This window comes from Sesamum indicum, linkage group LG13 (assembly GCF_026168435.1).
Source record: "Sesamum indicum cultivar Baizhima isolate 11 linkage group LG13, ASM2616843v1, whole genome shotgun sequence".
NCBI lineage: Eukaryota > Viridiplantae > Streptophyta > Magnoliopsida > Lamiales > Pedaliaceae > Sesamum > Sesamum indicum.
The window spans coordinates 17,081,903-17,096,629 of record NC_142669.1 but is presented as its reverse complement, the minus strand read 5'-3'; the positions used below and the strand labels follow the sequence as shown (position 1 = coordinate 17,096,629).

Genomic DNA, 14,727 nt, shown 5'->3' with positions numbered 1-14,727 from the left:
ATTCATTCACAAATGGAAAAGAGTGAGAGAGAGAGAGAGAGAGGGAATAAAAAAAAAAAAAACAAAGAAAAGGGTGATGTGGTTGCAATTTGAACATGGGAGTGAAAGGAAAAATGAACTCCGGCCTGATGCTTCCCAAATATTTTTGTTTAGACAGAAAAAGTTCAATATTTGACCGCGTTTTGTCAAATTAATAAATAGTGATTTAAATTTAAAAAATAATATTTAAGGTATTTATAATTGAAAGTATTTACATATAGTAAAATATTGTATTATAGTGTAGTTTAAATATAAAAATCACTTTTTACATATTCATAAATAATTTAATATTATTAATATATCCATTTATTTCATACTCAGATGTCAGCATGTGAAAAATCCAACGGTAAATATCTAAAACAAGTTTCAAGAATCTGAGCTTAATTTTACGAGAATTTCCACTTTGTAACCCAGAGTTCTTGTAATCAATATAATGACCCAATAAAAATCTTTGGAAAGTGCAAACATCATGGGTCAATTGTATGAATAAGGACGACAAACCAGGCACGTTCACAACCCGATCTTCGTACTGGGTCCCACTCGCCGCACTCAGATCATTGGGAGTTGTTCTTTTCGTCATCAATCTCTTATCGGCAGTAAATTACTACTCCGATTTCGTTACTGGTTTGTTTTTTTTTTTCGTGGGAAACCGTTAGAATTATGTTGGACCATCTATTTGAAGGAGGGCTCGAGTGATTCCTAAAACCCGTGAAAGCAAAGACAGAATCATCGATGGGGTCGTGGAATTCAGTTCAGCTGGAGGTGTTGTACAATGTTCTCGGATGGGTTGCGTTTGTCGCTTGGTCCATCAGCTTCTACCCCCAAGTCATCTTAAATTTCCGAAGGAAAAGGTTTTGAGCTGTTTCACTCTTTGAACGTTTCTTGTTTGATTGCAAAAATGATGATATTGTTTGTTTGTTTCTTTTGTGGCAGTGTTGTGGGGTTGAATTTCGATTTTGTACTAATGAATTTGACGAAGCACTCGTCGTATCTCATCTACAATGCTTCACTCTTTTTTAGCTCCACCGTGCAGAGGCAATACCGCGAGAAGTTTGGTTTTAATGAGGTTCTGTGATTACTTTATTTGCTATCTTAGTGATGATTAAGAAGCCCCTCTATTTTGGGTGGTTCGTTTTCATTTTGTTGAAAGAATGGAATGTTTAATGTGTTGTAGTTGTTCATTGCAGATGATACCTGTTGCTGCTAATGATGTGGCTTTCTCCATGCATGCTGTTCTATTGACTGCTTTTACCTTGTTTCAGATTGCAATTTATGATGTAAGTAGAGCTGTTTCTTGGATAATACAACGAGTTTCAAAAAAGAGCCTTTGTTTCTTTTCAAGAATGATGTACTAAAGAAATCTCTTCTCTTTTACAGCGTGGGCACCAGAAAGTGTCCAAAGCTTGTATTGGAATTGTTTCGGTTGCCTGGTTGTCTGCTGCAGTTTGTGTTTTTGTAGCTATACATAGACATTCCTGGTTTTGGCTGGTGTCCTGCTTCAAGTAAGATGCCTTCTCTTGCATTCTTGATATCTTTTGTTAACTAGTCCCTTTAAGAACATATCTTTAAGTTTTCTGTGAAGAATGACAATGTGATTGTTGCCTGCCTGCCTACCAGTTAGTTTCTCAGTAGCATCTTTCTTATTGTATCATTATCCCTGGAGCCCTGAAACCCGGAAGTCTATAAAAGTGCATGATAATCAACCTCCCATTTCTCAATCAGCGCCTGGCAAAGTCATTTAGATATGTATTGCTTCTCCGAATTCTTGCTTTCTTTTTAACTACCAAATCTGTTGTGTTATTGCAGCACTATTCAGGTTGTTATGACAGTCATCAAATACATTCCTCAGGTAGGTTTGAAATTATGTTTCCGTAGCTGTTGCAGTTTGAAATCATTCAACCAATGAGTTTCCGCATCCTTTATACTCTTAAGGACTATTAATTTTCTGGGGCTTGTCAATTTCAACATTTGTTATATGAACATCTTATCCTGATTCTATATAGGGTAGATTACATTGATACCTCCTGTGCTTAGGTCCTAATATACAAGAATTACAAGTGCACCATTTGAGGTTATAGTTGTAATTAGAATTACACCCCTATTTAGAGGTAAAAGCTTACACAAACACCCCCCTTGAGATTCATTATACTAATACCCCGTCAGGAGGTGTGCCTGTAATTTTATAAAAAGTAGTGAGTGTTTGTATATTTTGACCTAAGCTCAAGAAATATCAATATAATTTACCCTTCTATAAATGTTTCATCATTGAATTCCATTGTCAAATTTAGGCCATCTTAAACTTTCGCCGGAAAAGCACAATTGGGTTTAGCATTGGCAACATCCTGCTTGATTTCTTTGGAGGAGTTACCAACTATGGTCAGATGGTTGTGCAATCCGTAGATCAAAGTGAGTTGTTCTCCCGATACTACAACAACTTGGAAGCCAAGTTCTTTTCCTATCAAATAACTCTGTTTTTTCCCGCAGATTCATGGGTGAACTTCTATGGGAACATAGGGAAGACTATGATATCTTTGGTACGTGAACCGGCATTCCCTTGGTTTCTTTATATCGAACTTATTTGCTGGCTATTTTGTGTCCCTGTATAAGTGTGTGTTGAATGGAGGCACTTGTTTTGTTTTGCAGGTTTCGATCTTCTTCGACATACTTTTCATGGTTCAGCATTATGTGCTATATCGTCCCAAGAAGACAGAAGATCATTCCGATCCTAACGTGGTAAGCAAGGAGCCCCTACTTGAAACCTCTGATCACCCTCATTCTGACTCTGTCTAGTGAAATAATGCGGCTCTTGATGCTAATATCTGTCCATGATTCGCGACTGTGTAAAAAAGCTTCTCTTTCATAATACACGCATTTTCTCAGTAAACAGAAGACAATATACTTGACAGAGGAAACGAAGGCGCGTAATAGTGGATGTGCGTCTCCGCTTCCTAATCTGCCGGAAGAAACTATCAAACTTAGGGTGCATAGTGTTTGTGCTTGCTTTACATGCACTGTTAAAAGTCAATTTGTCCAACCCATTTGGGATCTTTACGTGGTGTACTTCTCCAACTTGCCCGTGATTTCACCCGGGAAAAAAAAAAAAGGAATTAGTCACACGGACATCTGCAAAATCTACAGGCTGCTTCGGGCATTATGGGGGGGAACCTTTGATTAATGTACATTTCCCAACATATAAACGGGGCTTAAATGAACACTGCTACAGCATTCCGGGCCCTATTCTACTATGGAAGGAGATGAAATGCGGGTCTCAAATGGCTTCACTTGATTGTTTTTGCTGTAGATAAGTTCAGAAATCTGTTGGAAATCTTGTAATGTTTTTCCTGCCACGAATCTTTGGTTGCTTACATCTCATTGACCTTATAAAATAACGCGAGACTACAAATACTACTTCACTAGTAAAGTTTACTGCATTGGGTGGTGATAGCAGTACATTGGTATTGGGGAACAACAAGGATCACTGCCTTGTCCCTCAAATCTTGCCTAGTTGCTTGCTGCATCAGCTAATTTCTGTTATAATTAAGATAAGCCATAGTTATTCCCCTTTAAATATAACATCATTATAAGTTCTTTTCTCAGTTTGAAAAAATTAAGAGTACCCTCTTTAAATAAAACATAATTTTGTAGTTTCAATATGACAAAAGGGAAATTAGCACTACCCTCATTGAGTTTCTTTTTTTGTTAGAAAAGAATGGGTAAAATAAATAATTCATAAATATATTAGTCCATAAAAATATTCTAAGAAAATTTTAAAAAATATATAAGTATAATTATGAATCCAAAAGAGCATTTTCATAATAAAATTCAATAGAAACCTAATGATGGTTGATAGAATGAAATTCATTAATTATTAGATAAACATTAAAATCAAAAGTAATGATCATTTTTAAAGAAAAAAAAAATTTATAATTATGTGATTTACGGTGATAATAATGGATATGTATAGGCTTGGCCAACACGTTCGCAAAGTTGCATAGCATTGACCAACAAAGTCCTTGCTGCCCAAGTTCAACGACTTTTCTTTCTATTTAAAGCTATGCAACTCTAGTAGTGTGTCATCTTCATCCAATTCGGCTCACCAAGAACACAGCTAAAAATGAAGAAACAAGGTCGCCAGCATGGTATGGTCCGAGCCTTCCCCATCCTGTCGACTCCACGGAACACACGTTCCAGGTCCAGGAACCTCAATGAGCTAAGCTCATCCCCAACTGCCGGCCTCTTCACCAAGGTCTCCCCCAAGCCCACCAACCAATCCCAGTTCATCGACAAGTGCGGCCGCCCCAGTTGCCGCAACTGCCACATATGTCCAGCTGCTAAGTCCAAGGACAAGCTTAAGGGAGCACAGAAGATGCGATCATCATCGTTGGATTACAGATTGATCGCCTGGAGGGGGATGGACCCCGAGTCTGGCAAGAGGTTTTCATGGTCTTCTGCCACCGGCGTGTTGGACTATTTGGCTGGTGATGACATATATTGTTGTTATGAAGCTAACTACAATAATGATGATGAATCTTATGAACACGAAATCGAAGAAGTTGATGAGGAGGAGGAAACGAGTTTCTGTGAGGTGGGATTATTTTGGCAACTGGTGGATGGTGATGAAAGTTGGTGCTTGGTGAAGAACCATGATTAGCTTTGATTTGATCTGATTAGTTGTATGTTAACCGTTAACAAATCCCACTTGCTTCTTCTACATGTTTATTATTGTTTGTCAAGATACCAAATTATTCGGCAACTGCTAATAACTTAATGGTTCACTGAGGTGTTATATGCATTCTTGAATTACTTGTTGCGCTAGATGAAATGACTTCCTAATGTGTATGGGAGGTGGCCCGAATGATTTTAATGTTTGGGATCACGCTTCACATATTTAGTCAATTATTCACAGCAAGAACAGGTGCACGAACTAAAATCGACTTCAGGCAGATTATTTTCACCTAAAAGAACACCCTCCAGAAGAGGAAGTGTAACTCATGCAATGTTGCTTGAAAAACATTTGTTCTCGAAGAAACATGTTGCAAGAATCCTTGTGTACAGTAACAAACGGAATGAAGAATCCTGGAATGACATCCTATTTCACCAAACACTGGAAGATACATAAGATATACAACACCTTCCATATCATGAAATAACCAATTCACCAGAGCCTCATCTTGATGCCAAGACAAAGTATTATGCAGATGCTCCATTCAAGACTGAATATTTGGGGATCTATTCTCGTGTGTGGTCCTTTCAGGTAATGAAGAAGTAAGAGATTTGCTTGGGTTCAGAACGTTCTTGTTGGATAAATTCTTGGAAACACGATTCTTGGGCAAAGATGTTGGAGGTGGAGGTGGAGGTGGCATTGAGATCGTGCCTCTTGTCTTGGTTGAAATGTTTCTTCCTAGTACTGCTGGCTGAGCCCGAGCTGGAGTCTGCATAATGGGAGATCCAATGATTAAGCCTAAGGATCTGAGTCACTGAGATCTGAATCTACATTATGATATGTAGAATCCCATACCTTCTTCATCTGATTGACTGAGGTTTCTCTTTCCTTGTAAAAATCGGGCAGGGGGCGAGCTTTAAAGCAAAAGCCACAACCCAGTTTCCTAAATTCGTTTCCTGCCTTCTCCTGCAAAGCGGGAGGTCCACTAGTCATACGATATAGATCATATTCAAGCTAACATGAAATCTCAGAAACACATGTTTCCAATGAAAAGAACAAAGAGGCTTTCAATTGTATAACCTTCAATGTCTTTTGCAGCTGTGCCTTTTGCATCTCGTTGGCATTGAATTTTTCCTCAAGTTTCTGAAATTGTTGGGTAAGACAGTAGAGGGAGATCAGCTAACCAAGTTTCAAAATAAGACAAGAAGACAGGAAGGAGTATGAATGAGAAGATTCTTGCCTGTTTTCTCTTTGCAGCTCTTTCTTCTGTTCTCAGAATAAAAGGAGTGGATAAAGTTGGTGACTGTAATCTGTTCCGACAGGCGGTCAATGACTTAGAGCAACTGAAATAAGCAAATGGAAGAAACTCAAGCCCTTCAAACTTAAGTTAAGAACTAAGGATATTTCTCATCCACGCTAGGAGAGAACATTGATGCTATGCTGCTATATGGTAATAATTTAGGCTACTCGCAATTTAAGTTTTGTTGAAAAGAGTTGTTTCCTTCAGTTTTTTCGTAACATGAATTACTAGTTCAAATTTAAGAAATCTCATACAACATTTCATGTTTTCATATTAGCAAGACAAATATAAAAGATAGGCTAAAATCTAGTCCACTTGCTTATGTGATTCTAATTTATGGATGCAAAATATGAATGATTCCTGCTGATCAATTTACCGTCTACTTTTATCAATGTGAAATCTTTACTCCCTATTTTTATACATATCGTCTGCTTTTATAAATATGACATCTTTACTTCCTAGTTACATGTCATCAAACTCAATGCGTCAACCTTATATATCTATCACAGGATCAATGCAAATAAAACAGAGGTCAGCAATCTTCAAACGTACACAGCAGAGAGAATGTGCCATTTAGGTCCAGTCGTTTTCCTCCCGGAGGCAGAGGGATCAATTGGAGTTTTCAACCTGTATATTAAATAATTTCCACAAAATCATCAAAATATGGATGCTGTTCGCATGATTACTTAAGCTGTATACGAATCTTCAGAAAAGTTAAATTGGGCACCTTCTGTTCTCCGATCGAGGGGTAGCTGCAGGATAGTTGGAGACAGCCTTTGTTGTAGATGCCTGCGGTTCAGAAACAATACCGGAGTCAAAATTCCTTTATAATTTCTTCACTGAAACAACAACATGAGATATTGCCACGAAAGCCAGGGGATATAGCATAAATCACCAGAATTGGAGTCCTGCAAGCTTTAGGTGTTCTGGAGGAAATGGGAGCAAGCACTGAATCAGTCTTCTTGGCTGCAGAGGATTGCTCATTATCGTGCTCTTTAATAGGGATTAAGTTAATTAATTCGCGCAAAGACTGGGGAGAGGGCCTCTTTTTGTCTATAGAGTCCACACTAGACTTCCTTGTACTTTGGATGACATTGTTTTCTTTCTTGCAACGGGGAGTAACTGGCTTTGAAGGTGTAGATGGAACTTTCCATGTTTTGCGTTGAATCGACGACTTCAATGAAGAAAGACCGGACTTTTTCTTGCTGGTTGCTGTCGAGACATCCTCAATAGCAACAGAATTCTGCTACATGGATACAGACAACTCAATGTTATGGAATAAGTTTCAAACTTTTAGCCAAAGAGGGGGGGAAAAAAAAAAAAACAAAGCCCAAAGGTGTCACCTTTAGCAAAGGCCTCTCCATCAGAGGTGTTCCACTTCCCTCAGACCCAGAAAATGTCTCCTGATTTTCAAGAATGTCAAGCTGGTTGATAGAGTTTCTTCTGTTCACAGACCTCTCCCGTAAGACTTCATTTCCTGTTATTTCCACCTTTGACTCTTCTGTCCTAATTTCTGCTACAGCAGTTGAACCGTTCTTATTAGCATTCGCTTCACTATCTTCCATCACATCCTGAATCTTGGGCTCCTCCTCCATTTTCTCATCAAGAACCAATTGAGAATTCAAAACGGCTCTTTGCTGATTACCACCACTATTATCAACATTTCCCTCAGCTTCTTTTTCAGCTTCAACTTTTGCAGCATTTTCTTGCTCAAGTAAAGCTGCTGCAGCCTTTTGAGCTGCAATTTTCTTGTAATGAGCCTCAAAGAAAGCCTTCTTCTGCGCCACAGATCCGGGCTGGGCATACCTTTGTGCCTCCTCAACATACTTCTTGTGTGATGAAAATGTCGACCATCTCTCCCATGACAACGATTCAGTCATAAACCTTCCAAATGAGACCGACTCCCCAAGAACATGAAAGCGGTTCCCCTGCACCACATGGAAACTTGCAATTTTCACAAACCAAAGGTTTCAAGAATTCAAACTACGGCTAGTATTTCCAAGAATCATGCAGCAGCTTCTTTTCCACTGACAAACAGTCTACTTCATCAGAAAAACAAAGAAAGACAGAAACAAACCTGTTTGGATTCATTGGGCATGGCAGAAGCATAAGAGAAGCCATGCATGAGACAGGCCGAATCTCCCATTCTAGTTGCAGAGGTTCTGCAGAATGGAGAAGGAAGCTACTTAATAAAAAAAAAAAAAACAGAATCCCTGAGAAAAAGAAAATCTAATCTTTGTTCTTGTGTGCTTCTTTCTTCCGTCCGTTTTATTTTCTTTTCATTTCGGGCATGTGACTGACGGACATCTCTCTCTGTCTTAGGACTTGAATTTGAAATTTAAAATGAAAAAGCAAACGTTGGGAGAAAAAGTGTAGGCCACGCAGAGGGGAGGAGAGTATAATATTGTTTTTTGTTTGTGGGGTTTTGAACATTTAGGCTTCTTTTTCTGCCTTAGAGTGGTCCCCACTTGTTTGAAAATTATTAACGTTTTAAGTTATTAGTAACGTTCAATTTGTTTGAAGTTTTCTATGTTTTGTTTCTAAAATATTAATACAAAATAAAACTAATTTGAAATATTTTAATTCAAATTAATTATGACGCGAATGGAATCTAGATCACTTGTAATTTCAATTATGAACTGTTCGTATTTATCCACTGCATTACAGATTTAAGTACAGACAATCTAAATTATCAAGTGGATTTGAAAAATGAATTCTTGATATTTGTCAAGTTATCACTGTCTGTATTCGCTTAGGGTCAGGAACAAAAAAGAAATGTAGGAAGTCCAGGGCGCACAACGGCACCAGAATCGAAAGTCAAAGCAACAACACACGATATTTAAAATATTAATGTTGATAATAGTAATCAAAATGCCTATAGTACTCTAGGTATAAGTCCTTTTCTTTTGGACATATAACTTCAAAAATTATGAAATAGAAAAGAAAAATAAAGAATGATAAACCCCCAATAACTACATCCAAGATTTTGTTGCTCCCAAAAGCTCAACCAAATGTATTATATTAGTGTCAACGAAATTATAATAGAAGATCCAAACTACATTAAATGGAATCTTTGTACACTCGATTCAGGTCGGGTCAGTCAGTAATAAAGAAGAAAAGCTTAGAGCGGATAGTGGTAATTTAATAAGGAGTCTGTCACTATGACTTGGTTTTTTCTTTTTCCAATGGGTTATGAGCGAATGCTTTATGCAGATTGTCTTGAATATTCGTATAAGATAGTCTTCTTGTAGCATGATGATGCCTTATGCAGATCCACAAGAAATTTTCTTAATTCCAATGCTTGGACTACGTATTCCATGTCAAGTTTGAAGCTCCACAAGTCTAAATAGACAGCAATTGAAGAGAAGCCAATTGTTGTCATTTCAAATTAGCAAGTAGGTTCATTTTCCAGAATGAGCCACTCAACTTGATGATATGTCTTGATTCACTTCTTGACCGTGCAGCAGCGGCAACTGAATGGACTCTTCGTGGGAATGATGTCTTCTGTTAGCATGGAATGTCTGTGCAACATATCCACGCTGCGCTCTTGGTCTCAGATTTCTTGTTTTTTACTTTTCTCCTTCTTACAGTATTTCAGCGTTCCAGAGATGCTTATGTTGCCACTTATATCCCAGTGTCCTGATAAGCAGTTCTCCTCTTGGTCCTCAATGCTTTACCTCTCTTTCTCTGTCCTCTGTGATTGGAAATAATCATCAATATTACTGCCAGAAAAGAAAGGACTGAGAATGCCAAGAGGCCAACTATCCAGAATCTCACAGAAGTGAATGTTTGGTTGGTCACTTCTGGTGTTTGCTTGTTCACTTCAGGTGGTGATAATTCTTGAGATTCATTCTTCAGCTCTGAATTATGTCTCAAGGCATCAACTTTATCAATCTTTCCCAATTTTCTCGAGGCAGTAATTTCTTCACTGGCGGAATCACTATTTGGTGGTGGCAAGATAGGGTGATCAGGGGTCTCTTGAATTGGAGGAGAAAATGTACTTGGATCAGGGCATTTCTTTCTCTCATGGTGACTTCGTAGAGCCTCGTTCAAGGAATTTACACACTCTATGCTAAGCAAGTCCCGTTGTACTGAATCCTCATTAGAACGATTGAGAGTGGATGGATCAGGAGGGTCAGGGAACTTAGCCCAACATTTGTTAACCATATCTGAATTTGTCCAGTTAGCTTTATTGAAGCTCCAGTTACCAACCCGAAATTCCGAGCTGTAGTGGAATACTCTGTATTTGACACCAGGTACAGGAACATGTCCTGGGTATACCAGAATCTTGTTGCTTATGACATGACGAAAATTCAACTGAAATGGACAAGTATAAAAAAAAAAAGGTTATTAGCCCTCAAAATGTCACATTTACTGAGAAGCAATGAGTAGTACAATTGAGCAATCATGGAATCTTCCACTTTCAATTCTGCAACTTCTACGACGTAAAAATGATTTGAAAATTTCTTTGTAATAAGAAAATAGCTAAATACCTCTGCTGCAGCAAAGGAGTAACCATACATCTGGCTGTTCCAACCAGCTTCATGAATATCTCCCGTCATGTTTCTTGACCAATGGGCCATCTCAGCTCGGACTTGCTCAGTTTTATGCAGCCAAAGCAAAGCAAATCTCTTGAGTTCCCTTATTTGCATTATGATCACACCTCCAACCTTACTGCAAGCCTGAGGATAGCGGGTATGGGATTTTGCAATCTCATTTTCACAGCCAATCAGGTTGCTGTCACAGCATATAAAAAGATTCAGCTGAAAATCTGCTACACAGAGAAGACACATTCATGCTCTTTAAACACTAGAATTAGTTGGATACTTAGTGCAGAATTGGAAGGGATGAAAAAAGATCATTGATTTCTTACTCATAGGGAGCGGAAACAGGTCGTCCCTTAGACGCATTGAACTCCCATGGTGTAATAGGTCCTCTCATTATCATGTCCGCATCCAGGATCACTATGTACTCTGCATCAGTTTTCACATGGTTGATCCAATGTACAACTGCAGCTGGTTTATTAAGTGCAGGATACCTGTCATTGCATATAGATTTCAGAGATCAATTCAATAACGAGATACTTTTATCCCCCATTTTGTGTACTTGCTTTCTCAATGCAGTGTTGCTTCAATCAATCATCTTTGAATTGGTGAAAATTAAGTTGGAGTGAATAGTACAGAAAATGAGATATTTTCACTTTCTGTTTGATATTTGTTCCTGAGGGTGGAGAGACTGGGAATTACTAGTGGAAATAGAAGAAAGAAGGCACATACTTATATCAGAAGTAAGCGTTGACCAGGAAGAAGAATTAGAATTGAAAAACACTGGATACAGTTTTCGAAGGTACAATAGTCTGTTTGATGGCAAGACATTAAGGCAGGAAAAAAAATTTCCTCAGTTTTTAAAGCTTTATTATCTTCAGCAATAGAGGTGAGGTTGACCAATCTAATCAAACAAAACAGCAAGTCAGTTACTCTTTGTTTTGTTGCCAATTCTATAGCATTACAATATGTTTTCTTAAATAGGTAAAACCTTTATGGTATTCCGAAAGTTGAGCAAGGCAACAGATGTTACCAATCTCCTGTAATCGGATGGCGGCTCATGGATGGGACATAATGCGTGGGAGCTAGATCGTGTCCTTTGTATTGCTTCAAATCCTCTTCTGTACAACACAGAAGCCTTGTGATGGTCCCAGGCTGACCGCTCTGGTAAAAACTGTGGACAAGCCCCACAGTCTGCCAGTCAAAGTAAGGAGCACATTCTGCTGAGAAAACGGTATGTATGTTTGGATATACCTCTTTCACATCTGGCTTCTGTACATTAACTTCCATTATTCGACGGCTTTGCTTAGTCAATTGTTTTGACTGAGTTATCTTTGTAAATGTTCTACTCCTTACGGAACTCAAGTACTTGAACCCATTGGGTCTGGGGCAACCATATGCAGCATGTTGCAGTAATAAACCTTCATTCAGGGTATTGACACACTCTATACCTAGAAACAATGTCCTACTTTTGTTTCGTTCAGATTCCATTTCTTCCACCTGCAAGAAGGGTAACAAGTGTATCTCAACAAATTTGAAGTTGAACTATAATATAATTAAACGTCAAAGTGGAGGTGGTTTGGGTCCTCCAGGCATACTAGCATTTAAGTGATGAATGCTTGTGGAAAACAAGTAAAATCATAGATGTCATCCTGAGAACTAATGTTTCCCCTACAAATGTGTAGCCCTTTTACAAATGTTTCTAGATAAAGAAAAATTAGCTAGTTGCTCTGTTTGTTCACTTGTCTCATTACACTAAGATGTGACAAGCAGAACCAAATACAAAAATACAGTTATAAATCTTATCAACAATTCTAACAAGCAACAGCAATAAATTTTTAGAATAATATAAGAGAGCTGAGACATTTCCAGCAATATCATTTTTATGCTATACAGAGAATCTTTGGTGCTTAGTGATGGAGTTGGAACTCTCTGATTTCATCCAAGTTGGAAGAACATTGAAAATGCATGAGCCTAGATTTCAAAAGCAAACTCGTCCATTTTAATACATATTATCCATTTACCTCTCTCAGATAAGGAGGTTCAGGAAAGAGCCGCCAACAATCGTACACAATGTTGTCTTCATGATGCTCTAATTTACCAAATGACCAATTTCCAATACTAAAAGGCAGGCCATAGTGCATAAGAATTGGATCAATGTCCTCTCGAGGACTGTAGCCTGGGTAAACCATCAAGTTATTATCCATCTTGTGGTGGAGCCCCACCTGGCAAAACCAAGCCACATTGTCATGTATGTATGTACAAAATATGCGTGATATGTACCTATGAGATGCAAAAAAAAGCATTAGATCATGCAAGGACCCTTGATATCCAATCTTTTCCCCTTTTTACAATGTTTGAATAGAAACAGATATAGCACTCTACAGAAGGATGAAATATGAAAAAGTTTACTCTAAATGAAAAAATGTGTACAGAAAAAACCTACCTCTGCAGCAGCAAAAGAGTATCCATACATTTCAGTGATCTTCCCTTTTCCATATATGTCACCGGTATAATTAGCTACCCAATGAGCTCTATCTTGCCATACTTCTTGAGTTTTTGATAGCCATATGGCTGCTAAAGCTCGAAGATCATCTATATGCAAGGCTAAAAGCTGACCAACATTGTCACATAGTTCAGGGTGCTTTCTGTGCAATTTAGCAAGAGCGTCATCACATCCAACCAAATACCTGGCAAAAAATGCAGCCCTTGTTTGAAAGTATTCTCCAGAGAAATATTATAAATGACAATTTCCTTAACTTAGTGTCAACGGCCTCTGTACATAGGAACGAAATTATGTATCATTGTGCGATGGCCCAAATCATTTGCTGCAAGGAACTGGAATTCAAGTTCTTGGAGGATGGCTTCTACGATCATATGTAAATCTCAATTTGATTCCTACTGATGAATGGATAAAAAAGACACAAGTAATCAGTAGGATGATTAGTGTATTACCCACAGTATGCAGCAACAGGTCTGCCTTTATCTCCTCCAAGTTTCCATGGTATGATTGGACTCCGAATCAGCATATCCACATCCAGAATTACTACCCAATCAACATTCTCTGCATCTTTACTATGTTTAAGCCAGTGTACGATCGCAGCCGGTTTATTAATTGCTGGATACCTGCAGAGTCCCAGACAAATATCATAAAAAGAAAAAACAATGTTGACTGAATAAATGATTCCACATAGTCAGAAGTAAATTTAACTAAACAGTAGAGTGATCATCAGTAACTCGAAAAAAACTGCTGTAACACCAAAAGATGCATGCTCAATAACTGTGACAATCTCTCTGTGTTCCAGCTACAGAAAGCAAAATCGGATAATCAAACAAACCCTTGGATCAAACAGTAACTAAAACAAACTCACCGATCACCAGTGTTTGGGTGTCTACTCAAAGAAGGAACCTCAAGCGTTGGCGCCAAATCCATTCCTTTATAAGTCCTCTTCTCCTCATCCGTACAGAAAAGAAGCCGGGTAATGGGGCCGGGCTGTAAGGCCTTACGGTGGCTGTGCATTAGTCCCACCGTTTGCCAGTCGAAGAAATTCCGGCACTCCACAGAGAATAGCGTATGTATCCTGAACGGCGCCGTCAGTCCCCCCACATTGTGGTCCGACTTTTGGGCGCAACCACTGCCCATCAACAGTCCCGGCGACAGCATAGCCGCCATTACAACAAGAATCCTGCTCATCTCCATTGCAACATGAGGATCAAATAAATTTGGGTTTTTGCTACAACGATCCGAATCGCCAGTATTAGTAGAGATCACAGGGTTTAGCTTCTTCTCCGGTCGTTTTTCCATTTCCCCTCAATTTAATAAATGATTCAAAATCAGGATTGCGGAACAAAATTAGAATACGACAGCAAGAATGAGAAGTGTAATAAACATTTAGTTCATGCATTTATTCAAGTATTCCTCTCTTTTCTGGGTTCATGCATTCAGGCTACGTGCTTCCGATGTAGCAGTTGGATCTCAGTTGGGTATTACGGGTAGGATCTCGTCATGGAGCATTTGACTCCACACATTCTGATCAAAGCCCAAAATGAAGGCCGTCAAGGATCCATACCTTCATGCATTATAAGCAGTAGCTCCTCATTTTTATGCTGAAAATAAATTATATAAAAAGTTATAAATTAAGCACTAGTAAAAATTTGGAGTGTTTGAAAATAGAGAAAAA

General features: G+C 38.5%; 4 protein-coding genes across 7 annotated transcripts; 2 read left to right on the top strand and 2 right to left on the bottom strand.

Moving 5' to 3' along the window:
* The first annotated feature begins 447 nt into the window (after positions 1 to 447).
* LOC105176287 (cystinosin homolog) lies at positions 448 to 6,541 on the top strand. Of its 3 annotated transcripts, none has more exons than XM_088877143.1 (9): positions 448 to 890; positions 973 to 1,105; positions 1,227 to 1,316; positions 1,417 to 1,541; positions 1,846 to 1,888; positions 2,328 to 2,445; positions 2,524 to 2,573; positions 2,683 to 2,772; positions 6,512 to 6,541. In XM_088877143.1, exons 1-9 carry the CDS (start codon positions 772 to 774, stop codon positions 6,524 to 6,526), a joined length of 783 nt encoding a protein of 260 aa, XP_088733269.1. In that variant the 5' UTR covers positions 448 to 771; the 3' UTR covers positions 6,527 to 6,541. The 3 variants fall into 3 exon arrangements, with proteins under 3 accessions (XP_088733269.1, XP_011097337.1, XP_011097338.1); XM_011099035.3 differs by lacking the exon at positions 6,512 to 6,541 and having other exon boundaries at positions 449 to 635; positions 722 to 890; positions 2,683 to 3,447; XM_011099036.3 differs by lacking the exon at positions 6,512 to 6,541 and adding an exon at positions 2,920 to 3,447 and having other exon boundaries at positions 449 to 890.
* Positions 4,105 to 4,831, top strand: LOC105176286 (uncharacterized). Its single transcript, XM_011099032.3, has one exon. The coding sequence runs from the start codon at positions 4,154 to 4,156 to the stop codon at positions 4,688 to 4,690; it is 537 nt and encodes a 178-aa protein (XP_011097334.1). The 5' UTR covers positions 4,105 to 4,153; the 3' UTR covers positions 4,691 to 4,831.
* LOC105176285 (TPX2 (targeting protein for Xklp2) protein family) lies at positions 5,025 to 8,397 on the bottom strand. 2 transcript variants are annotated; one of them, XM_020698680.2, is made up of 9 exons: positions 8,080 to 8,397; positions 7,346 to 7,930; positions 6,898 to 7,245; positions 6,730 to 6,791; positions 6,555 to 6,629; positions 5,943 to 6,012; positions 5,783 to 5,845; positions 5,558 to 5,668; positions 5,025 to 5,471 (listed from the first exon to the last, which is right to left on the bottom strand). In XM_020698680.2, exons 1-9 carry the CDS (start codon positions 8,146 to 8,148, stop codon positions 5,247 to 5,249), a joined length of 1,608 nt encoding a protein of 535 aa, XP_020554339.1. In that variant the 5' UTR covers positions 8,149 to 8,397; the 3' UTR covers positions 5,025 to 5,246. The 2 variants fall into 2 exon arrangements, with proteins under 2 accessions (XP_020554339.1, XP_011097333.1); XM_011099031.3 differs by having other exon boundaries at positions 5,943 to 6,045; positions 8,080 to 8,395.
* Positions 8,398 to 9,036: 639 nt separating this feature from the next.
* On the bottom strand, positions 9,037 to 14,615 carry LOC105176284 (peptidyl serine alpha-galactosyltransferase). Its single transcript, XM_011099030.3, has 8 exons — positions 13,918 to 14,615; positions 13,502 to 13,672; positions 12,993 to 13,236; positions 12,571 to 12,771; positions 11,580 to 12,046; positions 10,876 to 11,040; positions 10,496 to 10,739; positions 9,037 to 10,319 (listed from the first exon to the last, which is right to left on the bottom strand). Exons 1-8 carry the CDS (start codon positions 14,349 to 14,351, stop codon positions 9,627 to 9,629), a joined length of 2,619 nt encoding a protein of 872 aa, XP_011097332.1. The 5' UTR covers positions 14,352 to 14,615; the 3' UTR covers positions 9,037 to 9,626.
* Between the last annotated feature and the right edge of the window lie 112 nt (positions 14,616 to 14,727).